At 46.1% G+C, this 25,094-nt stretch overlaps 1 protein-coding gene across 4 annotated transcripts in view; it reads left to right on the forward strand.

Annotated features, from left to right (window-relative positions):
* ZNF609 (zinc finger protein 609) overlaps positions 1-11,369 on the forward strand; it is a 126,372-nt gene extending 115,003 nt beyond the window's left edge. For all 4 annotated transcript variants that reach the window (XM_077264020.1, XM_077264019.1, XM_077264021.1 and 1 more), the window contains 4 exons: positions 68-243; positions 1,933-2,167; positions 5,113-5,191; positions 8,906-11,369. In XM_077264020.1, coding sequence (XP_077120135.1) covers positions 68-243; positions 1,933-2,167; positions 5,113-5,186 — 485 coding nt within the window. In that variant the 3' untranslated portion in view covers positions 5,187-5,191; positions 8,906-11,369. The remainder of the gene's footprint in view (positions 1-67; positions 244-1,932; positions 2,168-5,112; positions 5,192-8,905) is intronic.
* Positions 11,370-25,094: the final 13,725 nt, after the last annotated feature.

Raw genomic sequence — 25,094 nt, forward strand, 5'->3', positions numbered from 1 at the left:
TGGACGTTATGCCATAAAGACCTGCTATACATAGGTGATTGTTGTCTCCTTTCATCTCTTCGTCTAGGCTCCTACCTCCCCTCCAGTTATTCATTCTCCCCGTATGGCAACAAGGTAGCTGGCAATGACGAGTCTGAGAAGTCACGGGCCAGTCCAAGCGTCGGCTGCAAACCTACCACCGAGTCTAAAGCTCTGGACATACTACAGCAACATGCAAGCCATTACAAGAGCAAGTCTCCCACAGTGAGTACACGGTGACAAAGTCCGTCCGCTAAATTCTGGTGAAGAAAATAGTCATCTATTGATAATGTGAAGATCTCTTCTGTATTATTAAAAGAGCCTTTTAGTTTTCAGGCCTCCTGTTTAAAGACCTCTATATTGCAGAAACTGCGCAACTTTTGCATGTGGGCTCTGAGTGATGTTACAGCTCAGTCCCATTCACATTAAGGGGGGCCGAGCTACAGTGCTAGACACTACCCATACAATAGAGAGGGTCTGTTTCTGATAAAATGCTGACCTATTGATCTAATCGTGGTCAGTCACATTATCCCTTTCCTGACATAGAACATATTAGTATGACCTAATTTTTGTGTAGATGTATGGAGTGGGCTCAAAAGCACATAAGAGGGTGTAGGCTGTGCTATACAGGTGACATCTAGTGATGAGCGAGTATACTCATTGCTCGGGTTTTCCTGAGCACACTCGGGTGGTCTCCGAGTATTTGTAACTGCTCGGAGATTTAGTTTTCGTTGCCTCAGCTGCATGATTTACAGCTATTAGCCAGCTTGATTACATGTGGTGATTCCCTAGCAACCAGGCAACCCCCACATGCACTCAGCCTGGCTAGTAGCTGTAAATCATTCAGCTGCAGCAACAAGCCCCTGAGCTCAGTGATTGGCTGTAGCACTGTTGATGTGATGTCACCGCTGGAGACATAAGAGACTAGGGCAGCAGCGGAGGGCCAGCACTGGACCCAAGGAGGGTAAGTAATATCAGCATCTTTGTACTATCTTATCAAGGAAATCTGCTTCTTTCTCTGCCAGGACTGATCAGTCATTATCCAACTGCTCAATTCTGAGATAAGATCTGTATTCAGTGAACACTTTTCCATTACTGAGATAGGCGATGGCGGCTGCTACTGCCATCTCCTATATCTGGCGCCACAAAGCAAACAAATTTGAAATTGACATTTTTTTAGATGATGTACTTCCTTAAAAAAAATACGATGAAGTTATGTATGTATTCATTTTGTATCTATATATCTACTGATATATACCTAATAGTACTAACCTGGAGAACCATTTCTACAGCACAGTTGACTACCGTATGTAAAAAACAAAACCCAAGAAGCAATGGCAGAATTTTTTTTTTTTTTTTCATCATTTCACCACACTTGGATTTTTTTTTTTTTTACAATTTTGCATCACATTGTATGGTTATATGAATGGGGTCATTCAAAACTGCACCCTGTTCCTCAAAAGATTAGCCTTCATACAAGTATGTTGACAGAACAATAAAGTAATGACTCTTGGAAGAAGGGAAGGAAGAAAAAAGCACAAAAATGAAAATTGGCTATGGACATCCTTTGTCCTGAAAAGGGTTCAAGAAGTTAGAAATGTACTCAGATATTCACATCCCAATTATTACCTATGTATTATTTACGCTTAATCACTGGGCTGCAGTATATAGAAGAAATTGTGGTCCTCAGCCACTTGTGTAAGGAATGTAGGAAGCAGCTGGAGATGCCTAGTTTCATTAGAGGCTTCCCAGAGCTTTTTCCCTGTAGACCACATATTCCTGTAGATGAAGGTACACTACTGTTCTCTTGTACAATTTGACTTATGTTTCCTGTTTTTGGCTACTTCAGTTATACTACCACATATGGTGTAATCTTAAGAGCATCATTGTGATATTAATACCTTTTATGTACAGATTACAGACAAATCCCCACAGGAACGAGACCGAGTTGGTTGCGGTGTACCTGGAAGTTCTGCCGGAGGAGCTGTTGGCTGTAGTAGTATGGGAGCACCGGACCGAGGAGTAGGAGACAGGAGCTCAGAAAGGCCTCGCACTTCCCCTTCACAGCGCTTAATGTCCTCACATCATCACCATCACCATCTTGGTTACTCTTTGCTGCCTGGCCAGTATCAGCTCCCCTACGCCACAGGTATGTTGTCGGTCCTCTCAGGGCAGTGTATTAAAGACTAACAACTCCATCTTTCCCTATGACAAAAAAGGGTATTATATTCCTCAGTGGACCTCGTGTCGGAGAGACTGCGCTAGACTTAGGGATGGTCTGTTTGTTAGTGTCGGAGAGACTGCGCTAGACTCAGGGAGGGTCTGCTTGTTAGTGTCGGAGAGACTGTGCTAGACTCAGGGATGGTCTGTTTGTTAGTGTCGAAGAGACTGCGCTAGACTCAGGGATGGTCTGTTTGTTGGTGTCGGAGAGACTGCGCTAGACTCAAGCAGGGTCTGTTTGATTGTGTCGGAGAGACTGCGCTAGATTTAGGGAGGGTCTGTTTGTTAGTGTCGGAGAGACTGCGCTAGACTCGAGGAGGGTCTGTTTGTGTCGGAGGGACTGCTCTAGACTCGGGGGTTCTGTTTGATAGTGTCGGAAAGACTGCGCTAGACTCAGGGATGGTCAGTTTGTGTCGAAGAGAATGCTCTAGACTCAATTGATGGTCAGTTTGTTAGTGTCTGAGAGACTGCGCTAGACTCGAGGAGGGTCTGTTTGTGTCGAAGAGACTGCTCTAAACTCAATTGATGGTCAGTTTGTTAGTGTCGGAGAGACTGTTCTAGACTCAGGGAGGGTCTGTTTGTGTCGGAGAGACTGCGTTAGACTCAGAGGGTCTGTTTTTTAGTGTCGGAGAGACTGTGCTAGACTCACGGAGGGCCTGTCTGTGTCGGAGAGACTGCGCTAGACTCAATCAGGGTCTGTTTGTTAATGGAGAGACTGCTCTAGACTCGGGGGTTCTGTTTGTTAGTGTCGGAAAGACTGCGCTAGACTCAGGGATGGTCAGTTTGTGTCGAAGAGACAGCTCTAGACTCAATTGATGGTCAGTTTGTTAGTGTCGGAGAGACTGCGCTAGACTCAAGGAGGGTCTGCTTGTGTCAGAGAGACTGCGCTAGACTCAGTCAGGGTCTGTTTGTTAATGGAGAGACTGCTAGACTTGGAGGGTCTGTTTGTTAGTGTCGGAGAGACCGCTAGACTCATGGAGGGTCTGTTTGTGTCGGAGAGACTGCGCTAGACTCAATCAGGGTCTGTTTGTTAATGGAGAGACTGCTAGGCTTGGAGGGTCTGTTTGTTAGTGTCAGAGAGACTGCGCTAGACTCAGGGAGGGTCTGTTTGTTAGTATTGAAGAGACTGCGCTAGTTTCAGGGAGGGTCTGTTTTTGGTGTCGGAGAGACTGCACTAGACTCAATCAGGGTGTTTGTTAATGGCGGAGAGACTGCGCTAGACTTGGAGGGTCTGTTTGTTAGTATCGGAGAGACTGTGCTAGACTCAGGGAGGGTCTGTTTGTTAATGGTGGAGAGACTGCGCTAGACTCGGGGATGGTCTGTTTGTTAGTGTCGAAGAGACTGCGCCAGACTCAAGGAGGGTCTGTTTGTTAGTGTCGAAGAGACTGCGCTAGACTCACGGAGGGTCTGTCTGTTTGTGTCAGAGAGACTGCGCTAGACTTAATCAGGGTCTGTTTGTTAATGGAGAGACTGTGCTAGACTTGGAGGGTCTGTTTGTTAGTGTCGGAGAGACTGCGCTAGACTCAAGGAGGGTCTGTTTGATTGTGTCGGAGAGACTGCGCTACATTTAGGGAGGGTCTGTGTGTTGGTGTCTGAGAGACTGCGCTAGACTCGAGGAGGGTCTGTTTGTGTCGAAGAGACTGCTCTAAACTCAATTGATGGTCAGTTTGTTAGTGTTGGAGAGACTGTTCTAGACTCAGGGAGGGTCTGTTTGTGTCGGAGAGACTGCGCTAGACTCAGAGGGTCTGTTTTTTAGTGTCGGAGAGACTGTGCTAGACTCACGGAGGGCCTGTCTGTGTCGGAGAGACTGCGCTAGACTCAATCAGGGTCTGTTTGTTAATGGAGAGACTGCTCTAGACTCGGGGGTTCTGTTTGTTAGTGTCGGAAAGACTGCGCTAGACTCAGGGATGGTCAGTTTGTGTCGAAGAGACAGCTCTAGACTCAATTGATGGTCAGTTTGTTAGTGTCGGAGAGACTGCGCTAGACTCAAGGAGGGTCTGCTTGTGTCAGAGAGACTGCGCTAGACTCAGTCAGGGTCTGTTTGTTAATGGAGAGACTGCTAGACTTGGAGGGTCTGTTTGTTAGTGTCGGAGAGACCGCTAGACTCATGGAGGGTCTGTTTGTGTCGGAGAGACTGCGCTAGACTCAATCAGGGTCTTTTTGTTAATGGAGAGACTGCGCTAGACTCAGGGAGGGTCTGTTTGTTAGTATTGAAGAGACTGCGCTAGTTTCAGGGAGGGTCTGTATTTGGTGTCGGAGAGACTGCACTAGACTCAATCAGGGTCTGTTTGTTAATGGCGGAGAGACTGCGCTAGACTTGGAGGGTCTGTTTGTTAGTATCGGAGAGACTGTGCTAGACTCAGGGAGGGTCTGTTTGTTAATGGTGGAGAGACTGCGCTAGACTCACCGAGGGTCTGTTTGTTAATGGTGGAGAGACTGCGCTAGACTCGGGGATGGTCTGTTTGTTAATGGTGGAGAGACTGCGCTAGACTCGGGGATGGTCTGTTTGTTAGTGTCGAAGAGACTGCGCTAGACTCAAGGAGGGTCTGTTTGTGTCAGAGAGACTGCGCTAGACTCACCGAGGGTCTGTTTGTTTTTGTCGGATAGATTGCTCTAGACTCAGGGAGGCTCTGTTTGTTAGTATCGGAGAGACTGCGCTTGACTCTGGGAGGCTCTTGTTTTTTATTTTAGAGCATTTGGGAGCCACTTTCCTTAAAGTGGAAAACCCCTTTAAATTTCTCAATCTGTTTTGTAACTTGCCTCTATTTAAATATATCTTATTGTCTGGTAATGAAACCTTTCCTTGATGTTGCTATATCCTGAATAAATTCTACTTGACAGAAAAGACACTTAAAGCCATCCTTGTATTTATAGGTTTGTCTTCTACGGCCATTGTAGCAAGTCAGCAGGGCTCAGCCCCATCCCTGTACCCACCCCCGAGGAGGTGAAAATGGTAAGATTTCATACAACCTATATTTTCACAATTATGCTGCTTGCTAGATTCATTGTCAATGTACATACCTATAGGCCACAGCCGGGATAAAAGATAGATGAAAGTCGCCTCACAGATGGGGAAGGGAGCTCTTTTTAGACATTTTATTCTGTTTAATTGCTAATCACACTGACAGCAAAAAATGATGTTGCATTAAAGGAGTTCTCCGCTAGTACCATATTGATGATCTATCCTCACATAATCAGATAAGGTCTTCAATATCAGATTGGCAGGCACCCAAAAACCAGCACCAGCTCTGGCAGTACAGATATTATACTGTGTGAGGAACAGAACCCAACACCCCCTGTTTAGTGGACGCTCACAGACACTGCTGATTGTCAGTACCCCAAGTTTATCTATAGCCCTCATATTCACTCAACAGAGATGAAAACAATGTCCTTTTGCTCTCTATCTGCTCTATCTGGTTGTTAGAGTTTGGTACACTAAGAAAAAAAAAATAAAAAAAGGCATGGAATAGCTGGGTAGACTGATATTCCATAGAGCTTTGCACGGTAACATTTATAATTTTCATTGAGGTTTTCACCCTATTAAATGTTTAGTAAATGGAGTAGAATGAAATCAGCAATCAGGTCTGCAATGAAATACCCAAATTACTTACACAAATTCTCTCATCCAATTTATGATTCTGCAGCATGTGAATATAGCCATTCTATACAGTGACTTGCGAAAATATTCACCCCCTTGGCATTTTTCATGTTTTGCTACCTCACAACCTGGAATTTCACTGTTTTTTTTTTTTCTTTTTTTGAGGACTTGTATTAGTTCATGTAAAGAACATGCCTACAACTGTGAACATTTGGTTTTCTTTTTATTGTGAAGCAAACCACAAATAAGGCAGAATAGCTGAAACTTTTAGTGTGCATAGCTATTCACTCCCCTAAAGTCCGTCCTTTGCAGAGCCACCTTTTGCAACAATTACAGCTGCAAGTCGCCTTGGATAAGTCTCTGAGCTTTTCACTGGGATTTTTGCCCATTCCTCAAGGCAAAACTGCTCCAGCTCCTTCAAATTAGATGGTTTCCTCTGGTGAACAGCAATCTTCAAGTCTGACCACAGATGCTCAACTGGATTAAGGTCTGGGTTTTGACTAGGCCACTCTAAAACATTTACACGTTTTTTCTTAAATCACTTGAGTATTATTTAGCAGTATGCTTTGGGTCATTGTCTTGCTGAAAGGTGAACCTCCTTCCCAGTCTGAAACAACTGACAGACTGAAACAGGTTTTGCTCAAGAATATCTCTGTATTTCGCACCATCCATCTTCCCCTTGACTCGGACTATTTTTCCTGTCCCTGCTGACGAAAAGCATCCTCACAGCATGATGCTGCCACCACCATGTTTCACTTTGAGTGTAGTGTTCTTGAGGTGATGAGCTGTCTTATTTTCGCTCCAGACATATCGTTTACCTTGGTGGCCAAAAATTTCAGTATTACTATCCTCCTTGCTCGGGCTGAGGTAATTGTTTACACCAGAAATTTTTAGAGGCTTCATAGCAAAAGGGATGACTACATATGCACATGCCAAGTTTTAGTTTTACAGTGGGAACGGAAAGTAAATATACCTCTTTAAAATTTTCACTCTTCATTGCAGCCATTTGGTAAATTCAAAAAAGTTAATTTTTTTCACTTTAACGTATACTCTGCACCCCATCTTGACGGAAAAAAAACATAAGTCTAGAAATTTTTGCAAATGTAATAAAAAAGAAAAACTGAAATATAACATGGTCATAAGTATTCAGACCCTTTGCTCAGACACTCATATTTAAGTTACATGCTGTGCATTTCCTTGTGATCCTCCTTGAGATGGTTCTACTCCTTCATTGGAATCCAGCTGTGTTTAATTAAACTGATAGGACTTGATTTGGAAAGGCACACACCTGTCTATATAAGACGTCACAGCTCACACTGCATGTCAGACCAAAGGAGAATCATGAGGTCAAAGGAACTGGCCAAGAAGCTGGAGTCAGAATTGTGGCAGGGCACAGATCTGGCCAATGTTAAAACAGAATTTCTGCAGTACTCAAAGTTCCTAGGAACACAGTGGCCTCCATAATCCTTAAATGTAAGAAATTTGGGACCACCAGACGTCTTCCTAGACCTGTCCGTCCAGCCAAACTGAGCAATTGTAGGAGAAGAGCCTTGGTGAGAGAGGTAAAGAAAGAACCCCAAGATCACTGTGGCTGAGCTCCATAGATGCAGTAGGGAGATGGGAGAAAGTTCCACAAAGTCAACTATCACTGCAGCCCTCCATCAGTCGGGCCTTTATGGCAGAGTGAGCCAACGGAAGCCTCTCTTCAGTGCAAGACATATGAAAGCCCACATAGAGTTTGCTAAAAAAGCACATGAAGGACTCCCAGACTATGAGAAATAAGTCGATGAGTCTGATGAGACGAAGATGAACTTTTTTGGTGATAATTCTAAGTGGTATGTGTGGAGAAAACCAGGCACTGCTCATCACCTGCCCAATACAATCCCAACAGTGAAACATGGTGGTGGCAGCATCATGCTATGGGGGTGTTTTTCAGCTGCAGGGACAGGACGACTGGTTGCCATTGAAGGAAACATGAATGCGGCTAATTACAGAGATGTCCTGGATGAAAACCTCTTCCAGAGTGCTCTGGACCTCAGGCTTAGCCGAAGGTTCACCTTCCAACAAGACAATGACCATAAGCACACAGCTAAAATAACAAAGGAGTGGCTTCAGAACAACTCTGTGACCATTCTTAACTGGCCCAGCCAGAGCCCTGACCTAACCCAATTGAGCACCTCTGGAGAGACCTGAAAATGGCTGTCCACCAATGTTCACCAGCCAACCTGACGGAACTGGAGAGGATCTACATGGAAGAATGGCAGAGGATCTGCAAATCCAGGTGTGAAAAACTTGTTGCATCATTCCCAAGAAGACTCATGGCTGTACTAGTTCAAAAGGTGCTTCTACTCAATACTGAGCAAAGGGTCTGAATACTTATGATCATGTGATATTTGAGTTTTTCTTTTTTAATAAATTTGCAAAAAATTCTACATTTCTGGGTTTTTTTGCAGTCAAGATGGGGTGCAGAGTGTACATTAATGAGAAAAAAAATGAATTTTTTTGAATTTACCAAATGGCTGCAATGATACAAAGAGTGAAAAATTTAAAGGGGCCTGAATAAACACAAGTTGTAATGTCGCAGAATAGGTAACAAGCCAAGTAGAGGGGGGACTTTTGCAAGCCTAGATAGTGAAATATGTCACACACTTCCACCAAAGACATATATCCAAAGCTTTTTACTAGCATATGAGTGGCATTGATTGTATTTTCACAATGCATGGACTTGCAAATCTGGCATTAGATTGTCAGTCAGTGTCCTGCCATGTCAAGGTGACCTAAGGCTTCTGACGCCGGTTACTAGGCATCAGTCCAGTACATCAGTACATAGAAGGGGTGTGCAGGGAAATACAATGTTGGTTCCTGCTTCCTTTTCAGCATTTAGAGCTCAGAGCTGGGTTTGTTCTCTTATTATATAAAACACTTGACCTGGACATATTTGGTACGTGTGTGGCATAGAAATAAAGCCCATTCTTAGCTTGTATCCATAGACTGTAGTGTTTGCTTCTGTAGATCATATAATTTTTTTTGTTTTAATTATCTATTTTTCTCTACATTTTTTCATGACAGGAAACTTCAGAACTCAAGGACCCTGTCTACGTAAAGTCATGTGACTGGATCACAGGACACATCTGGGATGAGTCAGTGCATCAGTTGAATGGTGTTTCTTCAGCCAGAGTTTCTCCATAAAGGGCTTCTGAGGTATCGCTCTGATCCAGGACACACAAGCCCAATTATTTTGCCCTATCAACGAGCTTGGTTGACTCATTCCTGCCTATGGGAGATCTGGTGTTGCAGAACAGGACTGTATTTATTCAGTGCATCCTCCATTGGACTGATAAGACATGGGATTTCTTTTCTCACATTGGGGGAAATACCGTGCTCCACATTGAACACCTCATTCATGTAATACAACGTTCTGGGTCAGGATCGTGCATCCTTTGCTTACAGACTCTTGGTTAAATGTTCTTTTGAAGTTCTGAGATGGATTTGTTTTTGTCCTTTGTTGATACACTCCGTCAGTCATGACTATTCAGTTATGGATTTTAACGAGCACACATGCTCAGGCGTCCGAATTTCATGTGTTCCAGGAGCTAAGGGATGGCATTGCTACGGAGATGTCCTCACGAATCACTATATAAGAAGTACAGTTTTGGGTCTTGTTGCATTACCTGGAAGTAACTGTTGGCACCCAGTTTTTAATCTTAACACTTCTTATGTTTCTCTTCTGATATAATACCTGTTTTGTTTTTTCGTGGTGATTGCCAGTACAAGATCTATGCTTAGTGTCTGAGCAAAAGTGGCAAAAAAAAAGAGTACCGTTTTATGGCTCCTATTGACATCATATATTTGTAACGCTGCCCAATCAGCATCGTGCCACCTTTTTCCACGTTTGTCTTTTTGATTAGTCAAGCATTGTCCATTTTTTTCCTCTTTTCATATCCTCTACTTTGATGATCCGCTTAAAGAAAATGTAAAAAATATTAATTCTGGCTATATATGAGTGATGTGAAAACAGTAATGCTGGACTCCTACGGACACATCCTAGCTGTGTATAATGTATATAGACCGACAAGAAAAAGGATCTTTTATAAGACACTAATCTGAAATTGGGGAGAAATTTCACATGTGCATTTTAAATCTGTGTAACCACTAAATGTTTAGCGCCCCCATGGCAGGATGCCATGGTTTTAGCATTGCAAATCCAACTCCTTTGCAGTTTTTCTCTCTTAACTTCCCTGTCTTTCCAATTATTTTTATGTTACAGCATGCAAAGTACAATGCGGACACCTGTGACTGCAGGAATGTAGTTTCTCCATGTCAGAAAATGATAAGTTTGTGTCCCTTTTATACAGAGATGCACTTTGTGTAATCGTGGACTTAGTTATACCAGGCACACAATGTGGATATGAGCCGTTCCGCCTAACAAGCATACCGCTATCCACATCAGCCATAGAACGGAGAATATCTTGTCGTACAGACTTCATTACTGAGCATGCTACTTAACTTTTACAGTCACAACATGTTTTATTGTATTTAAACCCCATTCTCTTATGTAAAAAAGAAAGAAAAAAACAACTTTCCATTGGTTTCAAAATATCTTTGAAGGAGAATGCAATTCTTGCGGTATCAGATATCGTATGATCGTTAAGAAATCATTAAAGAAGTTGTCCACTGCTTGGACAACTCTCAGAAGGCACGCTTGACCCCGAAAAAAAAAAAAAACTTACACTTCCCTCCTGTTCCGGCGCTATTCCCATGGTGTCGGCACTCGCTCTCCCCGGGGCTTCCGTGTTGTTGTTGTGACATGTGACCTGGGCACCCAATCAGCGCTGGCGTCACTGTGCCCGGCTCCTGATGATTTGAATAGGAAGTCTGAGATCAGCTACAGCCTGGACTTCCTCTTCATGTTCAGTTGTCTGAAGGCGGGGAGAGTGACACCTCTGCTGATTGGGCGCCAGGGTCACATGTCACAACACCGCACAAGAGATTGCGAGTGCCGACACCGCTGGAACGGCGACGTCACAGAAAATGAGTATAGGGTTTTTTTTTATTTTATCGGGGCCAAACATTTAGATCAAGAAGGGGTTGTCCAAGTAGTGGACAATCCCTTTAAGACTTGCTGCTATTTTTCCATCAGTTTGCTGGTACTGTAACCAAGTACTTTACGTTTGTCATCAGTTGTGTCTCACCAATACTTGGGTCTTTATTTTACTTTTCCTTTACTGTTTTTCAACTTCCTCAGTTACTGTACAACTTAAAATTTTATTGGGCCATTTTATAATTTTTTTTTAATTTTCTCTCTGGAATTTTTACCCAGAGTTACAGTCCAGTTTTACAATGCCCTGTAATGATGCACAATATATGCTGATCTTGAAACAGTTGTTTGTTTGTTTTTTTAGACATCCACTGTCTGCTAGTTGCACCTCCTCTAGCCCGAGAGGTGATCTGAAGGAATTTCGTTAAAAATAATAAAAAAAAAAAATGTATTTAACCCTTTCTGGAAGTTTTCCAATAAAGTTCTTTTGTATTGCTTGGTTGTAAACAGACGTTATTGTATATGGAATAAACATTACCCCCATGATCATTATAGTGGGGTAATTGGGGGAGGGTTGATGCTCTTCCTTTTCAACCCTGAAATATCTGTATAAAGATGTAAAATTATTTTTCTGTTATGTAGTTTTTTTTGTGTTTTTTTTTTTAAATCTGGTTAAAGTCCTTTTTGTGGTAAAGTTAAATTTGTTTGCCCTGCAGTTTAAAAAAAAAAAAAATACACAAGTTTTGTTTAATCAGATATGTGGTTGTTTTCTGAATGTTTTGTAACACAATATAAAACTAGGTTTAATGTTAGTTAAAGAAGCGCTCCTCCTCCCATCAAAACTTCTGGCCTCTAAATATATTTCAGTCATCAGATTATACAGCACTGTGTACTTACAATTGCTCATTTTGGCTTTCTAACCGGTTAATTCTTCTCTTTTCCATTAGGTCTGTCACATCCCGTGATTAAAAACAGATTAATTGAATCCTTCTAAGCACTATGTAGAAACAGGAGGTCAATTTTCCTTGCACAAGTCAGCACTAGTACACACCGCAAAGTCCTTGGAAGGGGGGTTTAGCAGAGCAGCAGGTTCAGGAGTTGAAAAGGAGGATGACGTATGCAGGGAAAATTGACCTCCTTCACTGCAGCAGGAGAAGAGGGAGTGTGGCGGGATCAGTGAGGAGCAGCTCAATAATGTTTTTCGCTCCCCGGAGTATTCTATTTAATGCAAAAGAGCATACAACAAGCACAACATTAAATTGACCAGTTGTTTTTACATATACCGTATTTGTAAGGGCAATGGATCCGAAATATGCAAATTTATACAGAACGTCCTGGTTGTGACAGTTGGCAATGGTGCTCCACATCGGCTATACCCTACAAGACTCTGGTCTAAGAAAAGTTAATTATGCATTTGAAACTGTATAAAATCCAGATATCATTCCCTCAGCCACAAACGTGTGAGTGTGTGTATATAGCGGGTGAATTAGGTATTGAACTTAAGGCGCTATTGACATGAAATTCTCACCAGATGTTGGTAACAATCCATCCAATCCACAAAGGCAAATAAATCAAACCATAGATGTCCATAAATTAAGTTATGTGTAATAATGAGACATGACACAGGGAAAAAGTATTGCACATGCTTACTGAAATTTATTTTGTTTTATTTAAAAAAACCTTTTCAATTCTAGGATGTTTGCCAGTGCTGTATGGTAAAAAACCGCCCCACACCATGATGTTCCCACCTCCAAACTTCACTGTTGGTATGGTGATTTGGGGGTGACGTTCAGTACCTTTTGGCCTCTAAACATAGTGTGTTATGGCATCTAAAGAGTTTAATTTTGATCTCATCTGACCAGACTATATTGTATTTCTCAGACTTGTCTAAATGTTGTTAAGCAAACCGGAAATGTTTGAACATGCTTCTTGTTCAGCAATGGAGTCTTGCGTGGGGAGTGTGCATAAAGGCCATGGAGGTTGACTGCATTATATATAGTTTTCTTTTAGGCTATGTGCACACGTTGCGGATTTGGCCCTGCGGATCCGCAGCGGATTTCCATGCGTTGTACAGTACCATGTAAACCTATGGAAAACCAAATCCGCTGTGCACTTGCGGAAAATTCCGCGCAGAAACGCAGCAGTTTATTTTCCACAGCATGTCAATTCTTTGTGCGGAATCCACAGCATTTTACACCTACTCCATTATAGGAATCCGCAGGTGTAAAAACGCAGGCAAAATCCGCAGGTAAAACGCAGGTCATTTTACCTGCGGATTAATCCGCAACGTGTGCACATACCATTAAACAATTGTACCTGCTGACTCCAGGTCTTTCTGCAGCCCTCCACAGGTGATCCTTAACTCTTGGACCACTTTTCTGATAATTCTTTTCAATCCTATGTCTTGCAGGGAGCACCGGGACATGTCCTTTCCAGTTCCAGATAATGACCCCAACAGTGCTCACTGAAACATTAAGTAGTTTAGAAATTCTTCTGTAACCAATGCCATCAGTATATTTTGCAACAATAAAGTTGGTTTTACCCATCATGAGATGTTTCTTGTATGGCACCTTAGTAATGAGACCTTTTTATAGGCCATCAGTTGAGCCAGCTTATTTTTCACTAAGTGGCAGGATTGCTTTCTAATTACTGATAGATTTCAGCTGGTGTCATGACTTTCCATGGCTTTTTGCACCTCTTTTTCTTATTGTGTTCAATACTTTTTCCCTGTGTCATTTCTCATTGTTACATATAACTTACCGTATATACTCGAGTATAAGCCGAGATTTTCAGCCCAAATTTTTGGGCTGAAAGTGCCCCTCTCGGCTTATACTCGAGTCACGGTCTGTGGCAGGGTCGGCGGGTGAGGGGGAGAGAGCGCTGAGGCATACTTACCTAGTCCCGACAATCCTGACGCTCCCCCTGCCCGTCACACTGTCTTCGGGTGCCGCAGCTCTTCCCCTGTACAGCGGTCACGTGGGACCGCTCATTAGAGAAATGAATATTCATTTCTCTAATCAGCGGTGCCGGTGACCGCTGATAGAGGAAGAGGCTGCGGCACCCGGAGACCAGCTGTCCGGGGGAAGGAGCGGGACGCCGGGAGCAGGTAAGTATCGCATATTTACCTGTCCACGTTCCGGGCGCCGCTCTGTCTTCCCGGCGTCTCTCCGCTCTGACTGTGCAGGTCAGAGGGCGTGATGACGCATATTGTGTGCGCGCCGCCCTCTGCCTGATCAGTCAGTGCGGGAAGACGCCGGGACCGGACGCTGGGGAGCTGCAAGCAAGAGAGGTGAGTATGTGTTTTGTTTTTTTTATTGCAGCAGCAGCAGCGTTATATATGGCACAGATTTATGTGGAGCATCTATGGGGCCAAACTGAACGGTGCAGAGCATATATGGCACAGCTTTATAAGGAGCATCTATGGGGCCAAACTGAACGGTGCAGAGCATATATGGCACAGCTTTATAAGGAGCATCTATGGGGCCAAACTGAACGGTGCAGAGCATATATGGCACAGCTTTATAAGGAGCATCTATGGGGCCAAACTGAACGGTGCAGAGCATATATGGCACAGCTTTATAAGGAGCATCTATGGGGCCAAACTGAACGGTGCAGAGCATATATGGCACAGCTTTATAAGGAGCATCTATGGGGCCAAACTGAACGGTGCAGAGCATATATGGCACAGCTTTATAAGGAGCATCTATGGGGCCAAACTGAACGGTGCAGAGCATATATGGCACAGCTTTATAAGGAGCATCTATGGGGCCAAACTGAACAGTGCAGAGCATATATGGCACAGCTTTATGTGGAGCATCTATGGGGCCAAACTGAATGGTGCAGAGCATATATGGCACAGCTTTATAATGAGCATCTATGGGGCCAAACTGAACGGTGCAGAGCATTATATATGGCACAGCTTTATATGGAGCATCTATAGGGCCATAATGAACGGTGCAGAGCATTGTATATGGGGCACAGCTTTATCAGGAGCATCTATGGGGCCATACTGAACGGTGCAGAGCATTCTATATGGCACAGCTTTATCAGGAGCATCTATGGGGCCATACTGAACGGTGCAGAGCATTCTATATGGCACAGCTATATATGGATAATATATGGGGCAATAATCAATGGTATGGAGCATTATATATGGCACAGCTTTATATGGAGCATCTATGGGGCCATAATGAACGGTATGGAGCATCTATTTTTATTTTTGAAATTCACCGGTAGCTGCTGCATTTTCCACCCTAGGCTTATACTCGAGTCAATAAGTTTTCCCAGTTTTTTGTGGCAAAATTAGGGGGGTCGGCTTATACTCGGGTATATACGGTAATTTATGGACATCTATGGTTTGATTTCTTTGCTTGTTTGGATTGGATGGGTTGTTACTGACATCTGGTGAGAATTTCATGTCAATAGCGCCTATAGAAATATATTTACTTAGAAAATTGGTGACATGTTCAACACTTATTTCTCCTGCTGTATATTTATCATATCTCAGAAAATGGGAGAGAGGGTAACTTTTAGAATAATTTACTGCATATGTTCCTTAGGATTTCTTTGTATAAAATAATTGTGTCCAGAAAAGAACAACGGACCAGATATTTTTGCAAGTCTGAAACGATCAGACTAATATAGTCTCTTTGTAGGAGATTACATAGGTTTTGTCACATATGCAATAATCGAATGGAATGAGATAAATGGTTCTTTCTATTGTTAGTTTATAGTGAACATACATGAATTACAGAAAAAGTAAGACAATTTTCACTATTAATGGCACACAGAAACTGATCGGTACCTTATTGTTGGGAACATCATTTCCCATAGCAAATTCCCTGGGACCGCAGTGCTCGGGCTAGCAGCCGCGTGCTGCCGGCCCTTTAATCTTGCTGTTCTATTCGTATACACTTGTACTGTTCGGGTCAATATGACCCAACCTATTAAAATCTGTTAGTTTTGACATTGAGCTACTCTGAGCGTATTATTTGACTACCAGTTGCATTATGTATGTGAACAAAGTTGGTGAAAAACAAATGAAAAATAAAAATCACAGACGTAACTCACATGTGCCTTACATAAATATTTACTACAACTGGAACAACCTTTTTAGTTTTTTTCCATTGTTGGTGGAGGCCAATGGTTCGCGTTTTTGAGCATGCTGCTGGATACGGTTTACTATGACTGCTGCTTCTTTTTGGGAATTTACTTTTCTTCCTAAAATATATGTCCTTACGTCAAATCTGAAACTCGCATACCCGGATTCTTTTCGGGTTTTTCTCCAGACTTTTTCCTGTATATATACCTGAGCGTTTAGAGCGCATGAACTATTGCTGTCACAAATAATAATAATTTTATTTATACAGCGCCAACATATTCCGCAGCGCTTTACAAATTATAGAGGGGACTTGTACAGACAATAGACATTACAGCATAACAAAAATCACAGTTCAAAACAGATACCAGGAGGAATGAGGGCCCTGCTCGCAAGCTTACAAACTATAGGACAAAGGGGAGACATGAGAGGTGGATGGTAACAATTGCTTTAGTTATTTGGACCAGCCATAGTGTGAGGCTCGGGTGTTCATGTAAAGCTGCATGCACCAGTTAACTGCCTAAGTATGTAACAGTACAGACACAGAGAGCTATTAACTGCATGAAATGTATGAGAACATGATGCGAGGAACCCGATTAAGGTTTGGGTTTTTTTTAATGGGCCACACAGGGATAGTTAGGTTAATGCGTTGAGGCGGTAGGCCAATCTGAACAAATGCGTTTCTTTCTCGCCTCATTGGGGGACACAGGTAACCATGGGTGTATGCTGCTGTCACTAGGAGGCTGACACTATGCAAATAAAGAAGAAGTAACTCCTCCCCGGCAGTATTCACCCTTCGACAGGCACCAGGCAACTCAGTTTTTGCTTAGTGTCTGTAGGAGGCGGACCTGGATCTAACACCAGATCCGCATTTCTTTTACAGGGATTTGTTTTGTTTATTAACCTTTTTCAGATTTTTCCTTCAGGGTAACGGTGCAGTTTTCTCACCCTGTTTTCCCCACTTTGAGCGACCGAGAGAGCAGTGTGGTATCACCCACATCGCACCCTCTCGGACCCACTGGGCAGGACTTTGTCCCCTGTCACCCATTCGAGTGTTCAGGGTGACCTTCTTCCTCGGTGGCCAGTCCTGCCCGTTTTCCCCTCCTCATCCCTCTCCTCGGAGTGGGCTGAGAGGAAGACGGCAGTCACTTCCAGTGACGCTCTCCCCCTGGTTAGGGGTCGACGCCGTCTTCTGCGCCAGAGAGTTTGTGGCGCGGGAAGGAGGACTTCTTCCAGGACCCTCTAGTCTACAAGGGATCCTGATGGTTCCTCATCTCCAGGTAAGGGATCTCCAATCAACAAAGCCTCCCCCGCTCCCCTTCATTCCCTCTCCCTGCCCTGCAGCAATCTCCATATAGCTTACTAGGCTTCCCCTGTGATAGGAGAGAGGGTCGCATTTTCAGGCGCTGGGTCGCGCTAAACTGCGGGGAAAGGCTTCACATTAACGCCAGCATTCTTTCCCGCCATTTTTTTCTCTGTCTCTCCCGGCTTTTCTCCTTTTTTTACGCTTGAGCGCCCTCTGGTGGCGGCCGGCATTATTGCGGCCAGGAGTTTTTTCATCTCCCGGCTTGTTCTTCACTTTCTTTTTGGCGCTTGAGCGCCCTCTGGTGGCGGCCGGTATTATTGCGGCCGGGAATCTTTGTGCTGTTGGGGGCGTTTCTTCTGCTTCCCCCTTCAGCGCTTGTGCCCGCCCACAGCGTTGCGCTGTCTCAGCGCTCTTTTTACTGCTTCCTGCTCCCTGTCAGCGTCTGCTCTCCGCGTGGGACAGAAGTTTTTCGGGGGAACACAGGCAGCTGCCGCTGGCACTGGTTTTTCGGCAGGCTCAGCGCTACTGCTCTCTCGGGCTCTACTCCTCCTGGCAGTACTTCTCCGCTCCAGGACAAGGTAATATCCACCTATGTCTGACCCCACCCCGGCCTTTGCCACTACGGCCATCCATTACGCCTGCGCTCACTGTAAGAAAAAGTGGGTCTCAGGTCAGCCATCTCCTTTCTGCCCGTCCTGCGTTCCTCCCACCATGTCAGTCCCTCAGGAAGCTTCTAGGTCCCGGGATGAGTGCACCCCCCCTCCCCTGGAGTGGGCTGTTGCAATGTCTCAATCAGTGTCCGACCTGACTAAGGTTTCTCAGTCCCTGGTCCAGGCACTTGAACGTATCCCGCTTCTCTCTAATGCCACCAGTGCCACGAACGCCTCACACGGCGATTCGCTCGCACCTGTCCTAGACCCTCACAGAGGCAGACCGGACAAAAGAGACAGAAAACGGACCTTATCTAGATCCTCGTCCAGTTCCCTGGACGGGATACCCCTATCTGCCCGTTCCCCCCTCCTCGCAGGCGGACGTCGGGTCTGATCTATCCTCTCAGTCGGAATCTGACTCTGATGCAGATCAGACTTCCGAAACACAGGAGATGGTTGATAGCCTTATTTCGGCTATCATTCAGACGCTTGATCTTAAGGAGGTTGAAGCGAGCTCTCAGGATGTCTCCGTTGCGTTTAAACGGATTAAACGTCCTTCTAGGTTTTTTCCTAATCACAGGGAGTTTGACAACACTACCTCTACACACTGGCAAAACCCTGGCAAGCGTTTCCCTGGCACGAAACGGCTTGACGTGTTATACCCTTTTCACTCCGACCTTGTCTCCAAATGGTCCGAGTCTCCTAAGGTTGACCCGCCCGTCTCCAGGCTATCCTCGCAGACGTTTCTGTCTATCCCGGGCGCGGCTTCCCTTTAGGACCCCAGGGACAGGCAAATCGAGGCATTAGCAAAATCGGCATTTGAGGCTTCCGGAGCCTCCCTTTGCCCTAGTTTTGCCTCGTCCTGGGTAGCCAAGGCTGTGTCAGCCTGGGCCAAAACCCTGCGCAGGGGCATTTTGGCTTCTGCTCCTGCTGAGGAACTCTCTGATTTGGCGGATCAGATTTCTCTTGCAGGAAAATACCTCATGAATGCCTCCCTTGATGCAGCGGCCTGCTCCACCAGGGCTAACAGCAACATTGTGGCCATTCGCCGGATTCTCTGGCTAGAAGCGTGGAACGCTGACCCCGCTTCTAAAAAATCCCTCACTGGTCTGCCCTTCCAGGGTTCTAGACTCTTCGGCACACAGCTGGATCAAATGATCTCGGACACTACGGGTGGTAAGAGTACCTCCTTACCCCAGTCCAAGCCTAAACGTCCCTTCAACAGGAGGGGCCCCCAGTCCTTTCGTCCCTTTCGGTCCTTCGCCTCCTCAGGAAACCCCAACCAGGACCGTTCTTCCTCGCAAGGGGACTGAAGGAAACCTTCTTTCAGGCCTCCACCGCGCTGGAGAGCTAAGAGCCACCCCGCAAGACAATCTGGATCTCGGGGCCACAGGTCCTTTAATAAATGACAGGTCGCCCCCACCTGGAAATCCCTCCAGGGTGGGAGGCCGACTTCTACTGTTCTCAGAGGTGTGGCTATCGGTAGTCGACAACGCCTGGGTCAGGGAGATCGTCACTTTGGGCTACATGATAGAATTTTCTTCGCCCCCCAGGAAGACGTTTCCTGCTCTCTCGTCCTCCCAAACAGCCCTCCCACCTCTCAGGACTTCTCCAGGCCGTCGAGTCGCTCCTCGCCTCAGGAGTCGTAGTTCCGGTGCTTCATCGCGAGAGGTTTTGGGGTTTTTACTCAAACCTGTTTGTGGTTCCAAAAAAGGACGGTTCTCTCCGTCCAATTTTGGATCTCAAGCGGCTGAACCACCATCTCCGGATTCGGCGTTTCAGGATGGAATCTCTACGCTCGGTGATCGCATCCATGGAACCGGGGAAGTTTCTGTGTTCCGTGGATATCCGAGATGCGTACGTTCACGTCCCTATTTGCGTACGTCATCAGAGATTCCTCCGGTTCGCGATCCAGGGTCATCACTATCAGTTCATGGCCCTCCCTTTCGGTCTGGCGTCTGTGCCCAGGGTCTTTACGAAGGTCATGGCAGCTGTCATGGCCATCCTACGTTCAAAGGGGATTCTGGTAATCCCATACCTCGACGACCTCTTGATCAAGGGTCCGTCCCGTCGGGATTGCAGCCAGAGCCTCCAGCTTGCTCTGGACACGCTTCTTCACCTCGGCTGGATAATCAACTACCAGAAGTCTTCCCTGATTCCATCTCAGCGGCTGGAGTTCCTGTGCATGGAATTCGATACCTCTCAGGCTCAGGTCTTTCTCCCCAAGGAGAAGTTCCTTTCTCTTCGTCGGGGGGTCAGAGCACTAAAGAACCCGAATCCTCCATCTCTCCGCCTCGCCATGAGGGTTCTGGGAAAGATGGTCGCCTCCATGGAGGCGGTCCCCTATGCCCAGTTCCACTCTCGTCCCCTCCAGCTGGCCCTTCTGTCGGCCTGGGACAGGAATCCACATTCCCTGGATCGCCCATTTCGCCTCTCAAAGTGAAACAGTCTCTCTCTTGGTGGACGCTGTCCACCTCCATGCTGCGCCGGAGGTCATTTCTCCCTCCCCACTGGCAGGTGATCACCACCGATGCCAGTCTCCAAGGTTGGGGAGCAGTTTTTCTCCACCTCAGGGCCCAGGGCCGCTGGACTGCCCAGGAGGCGCACCTCCCTATCAACCTCTTAGAAATCAGAGCCATCTTCCTAGCCCTCATCCCCTGGGAATCTCCTTTCAGGGAAACCGGTCCGCATTCAGTCGGACAACGCCACAGCCGTGGCTTACATAAACCATCAGGGAGGGACTCGCAGCACACGAGTCATGGCGGAAGTGGCAAAAATTCTGCGTTGGGCGGAGGGTCACGTTCCCTCTCTGTCAGCCGTCCACATCCCAGGGGTGGACAATTGGGAAGCCGACTTTCTAAGTCGCCAGGGCATCATGGCGGGCAAGTGGTCTCTTCTTCCCGCAATCTTCAGCCAGATTTGCCAGCGGTGGGGCGTTCCAGACGTCGACTTGATGGCCTCCCGGGCAAACCACAAGGTTCCCCGGTACGTCTCCAGATCTCGGGATCCGATGGCCATGCGACGATCTGTTCCCACCCCTCCCCTTGATCCCAAGGGTCGTAAAAAAGATCAAGACAGAAGGGGTCCCCGTACTCTTAGTAGCTCCAGATAAGCCTCGCAGGGCCTGGTATGCGGAACTGGTGAATATGCTATCGGATGTTCCGTGGAGGCTTCCTGATCTTACGGACCTTCTTTCGCAGGGGCCCCTCTTCCACCCGAATTATCTGTCTCTGAATTTAACGGTATGGCCGTTGAGGCCACGGTCCTGAAGAACGCGGGTTTTTCTCATAGCGTCATCCAGACTATGATTAGGGCGAGAAAACCAGCTTCCTCGCGTATATACCACAGGTGTTGGAAGGCTTTTTTCTGGTGGTGTCAGGACAACAATTTGCTTCCTATGACCTTTTCCCTTCCTTCCCTTCTCAGCTTCCTTCAAACGGGCCTAGATGGGGGTCTTTCCCTTAGCACCTTGAAGGGTCAGATTTCCGCTCTGTCCATTCTTTTTCAAAGATACCTGGTTTCCCTGCCTCAGGTGAGGACCTTCATCCAGGGGGTCGCTCATATAGCCCCCCCTTATCGTTCTCCTGTCGAGCCTTGGGATCTCAACCTCGTCTTGGAGCCCTCCAGCGTGCCCCCCTTTGAACCGCTTCAGGACGTTTCCTTCTCGCTTCTATCCTGGAAGGTAGCCTTTTTGGTCGCCATCACTTCCATTAGAAGGGTGTCAGAGCTGGCGGCATTATCCTGTCGTTCTCCCTTTCTAATCCTGCATCAGGACAAGGTGGTTCTTCCTCCGGTTCCTTCCAGACGCTGTAAGTCGAGGGACCTGGGTGACAGGCTGACACTCGCAGTGCGCATGCCCAGGAATCCTAGCCCCGCACTGTGCATAATGCATAACACACTGCGGGGCTGGGATTCCCAAGGTGGGTGGCCGCAATGCCCGCACAGGTGCAGTCTGCAAGCCTGGCTGGGACGTCACACGGCCAGAGCTTAAACACAGCGCAGGCACCGGTTTTGAAGAGAAAAAAGCGCGGAGGGGGTGGCGCCGAAAGCCCCTGAAGATTTGAGTGACGGCAGAGTAGCGGTTCAAGCTGGGGAGTGAGGACCCGCCTCCCTGGCTAAAGACAGGTATTTTGGATAAGTTTCAAAACGCTTTATTTTGGGAATACTTGAACCAAAAACTAAAAGAGCCACCTTGTTAGAACGCAGCATTACTGCTGCACAAGGTGGCTCTTTTAGTTTATAACGGCTGGAGAGGGGTGACAGTGGCTCTTTAAGCTCATGGAGCGGCAGGAACTGAAGAAATCGATAAACAATAGTAGATGCAATAGATAATCCACAATGATACTAGAAATCATTTGTGAGTGAAAATATGGTGGGAGACCTGTTTAAAAACCCCGAACAGTACATTTGTAATAATCATTATTTCATACCAGAAGAGAAAAAAAAACAAAGCTCATAATAACAACACCTCTCCATAAACAAACTTGCCTAACCACAATTTGCAGATCCTCCTAATAATTAATCTGTAGCTTCACAAACTTTTTTGGGGGTCAAATAGATCCAAACAGTACAGCAGGGTTATACCCCCACTTGCACTGCGAGTCCACGCTCAGCAGTCACTACTGAACACTGAGTGTGCCTGCATTGAAGGATTACGTCCTCACGCTGGCCAGTGCCAATGTGAGGACATACTCTGTCGGCAGAGTTAGTGCGCAATGCACTCCCCTCCGACAAATGAAGAGCGCAGCGGCAGCCCCACTGTTCTCATATATATCTATGCCTCCCGGCCCTCTCCAGTGATGCCCATGCTCTCCAGCCTCCCCAGTGATGTACAGGTGCTTCTCACAAAATTAGAATATCATCAAAAAGTTAATTTATTTCAGTTCTTCAATACAAACAAAAACTAATATATTATATAATCATTACAGAGTGATCTATTTCAAGTGTTTATTTCTGTTAATGTTGATGATTATGGCTTACAGCCAATGAAAACTCAAAAGTCATTATCTCAGTAAATTAGAATACTTTATAACATCAGCTTGAAAAATTATTTTAAAATCCAAAAATGTTGGCCTATTAAAATGTATGTTCAGTAAATGCACTCAATACTTGGTCAGGGTTCCTTTTGCAGCAATTACTGCATCAATGCGGTGTGGCATGGAGGCGATCAGCCTGTGGCACTGCTGAGGTGTCATGGAAGCCCAGGTGGCTTTGGTAGCAGCCTTCTGCATTGTTGGTTCTGGTGTCTCTCATCTTCCTCTTGACAATACTCCATACATTCTCTATGGGGTTAAGGCCAGACAAGTTTTCTGGCCAATCCAGCACAGTGATACTGTTGTTTTTAAACCAGGTATTGGTACTTTTGGCAGTGTGGACAGGTACTAAGTACTGCTGGAAAATGACATTTCCATCTCCAAAATGCTTGTTGGCAGAGGGAAGCATGAAGTGCTCTAAAATTTCCTGGTAGATGGCTGCGCTGACTTTGGTTTTGATAAAACACAGTGGACCTACACCAGCAGATGACATGGCTCCCCAAACCATCACTGATTATGAAAATTTTTACACTTTTTAAGGTACTCGTCAGGGATGACTAAGAAGGTCCGAGGACCTTAGAAGCACGTCGGAAATCGGACCCCCTCTGAGCGCTTGTCTTTTGGTGACGTCACCAACAATAAGCCCCGCCCCCCACGTGATGCTACGGCGGCGTCTCTCGGCCGGAGCACGCTGACACACATCTAGCTGCTCGGCAGCTGCGGAGGCTTCCCCCCAACGAGGGAGGACGCTCCCTTGGCATTTCATCATACCTACCCCTCCAGGTGAGCCGTGCAACTACCGATTGCGGGCACCTTGTGAAGCGCACCCTGCCCCCAACTGAGTACATTCTGCAGTGGTTTCTGCACCTCTAGTGGACAAAAGTAAGTTCGTGCTTCCTCACATTCACTATTTTGGTTCTACTACAGTTGTGATTTTTATATGTTCCTGGTAGCTGATTCTTTTGATTCATACACACGCTTTTTCTGGTACCCATAGTGCAGTGTTCCCCAACTCCGGTCCCCAAGAGCCACCAACAGGTCATGTTTTTAGGATTTCCTTATTATTACACAGGTGATAATTGCATCACCTGCACAGACAATAATTCCATCACCTGTGCAATACTAAGGAAATCCTGAAAACATGACCTGTTGGTGGCTCTTCAGGACTGGAGTTGGGGAACACTGCCATAGTGGGTGTCTTATATTATAAAGAGCGATCACTAGAAGCGCAGGTGTTTTTATGTTTTAGTGGCAATTCCACAGTTTGTTTGCCTTTTTTTACCATGTTCACTAAATGCTAAAACTGACCTACCATTATGATTCTCCAGGTCATCTATATATATATAATTGTCTAAGGGTTTTTCTGTCTGTCTGTCTGTCCTGGAAATCCCGCGTCTCTGATTGGTCGAGGCCGCCAGGCCTTGACCAATCAGCGACGGGCACAGCATGGCGACGATGATGTCATAAAGGTTGCCTCGACCAATCAGCGACGGGCACAGTCTGCCGCGAATTCTGGAATCATCATTGTCCATATACTACGGGGACATGCATATTCTAGAATACCCGATGCGTTAGAATCGGGCCACAGTCTAGTCTATATATATGAGGCATCGTGATTACTCGCTAAACCCGCCCCCTGCACAGTAGCTCTGCCCCCACCCCATCACCACACACAATCCGCCCCCCACCACATCACCACACATAATCCCGCCCCCACCACATCACCACACATAATCCCGCCCCCCACCACATCAGCACACAATCCCGCCCCCTACCACATCACCACACATAATCCCGCGCCCCCACCACATTACCACACATAATCCCGCCCCCCACCACATTACCACAGATAATCCCACCCCCCACCACATTAACACACACAATCCCACCCTCCACCACACTACCACAGATAATCCCGCCCCAACACATCACCACACATAATCCCGCCCCCACCACATCACCACACATAATCCTGCCCCCCCACCACATCACCACACATAATCCCACCCCCACCATATTACCACACACAATCCCGCCCCCCACCACATTCCACACATAATCCCGCCCCCCACCACATTACCACACACAATCCCGCCCCCACCACATCACCACACACAATCCCACCCCCCACCA

Source organism: Ranitomeya variabilis, chromosome 5 (genome assembly GCF_051348905.1).
Source record: "Ranitomeya variabilis isolate aRanVar5 chromosome 5, aRanVar5.hap1, whole genome shotgun sequence".
NCBI lineage: Eukaryota > Metazoa > Chordata > Amphibia > Anura > Dendrobatidae > Ranitomeya > Ranitomeya variabilis.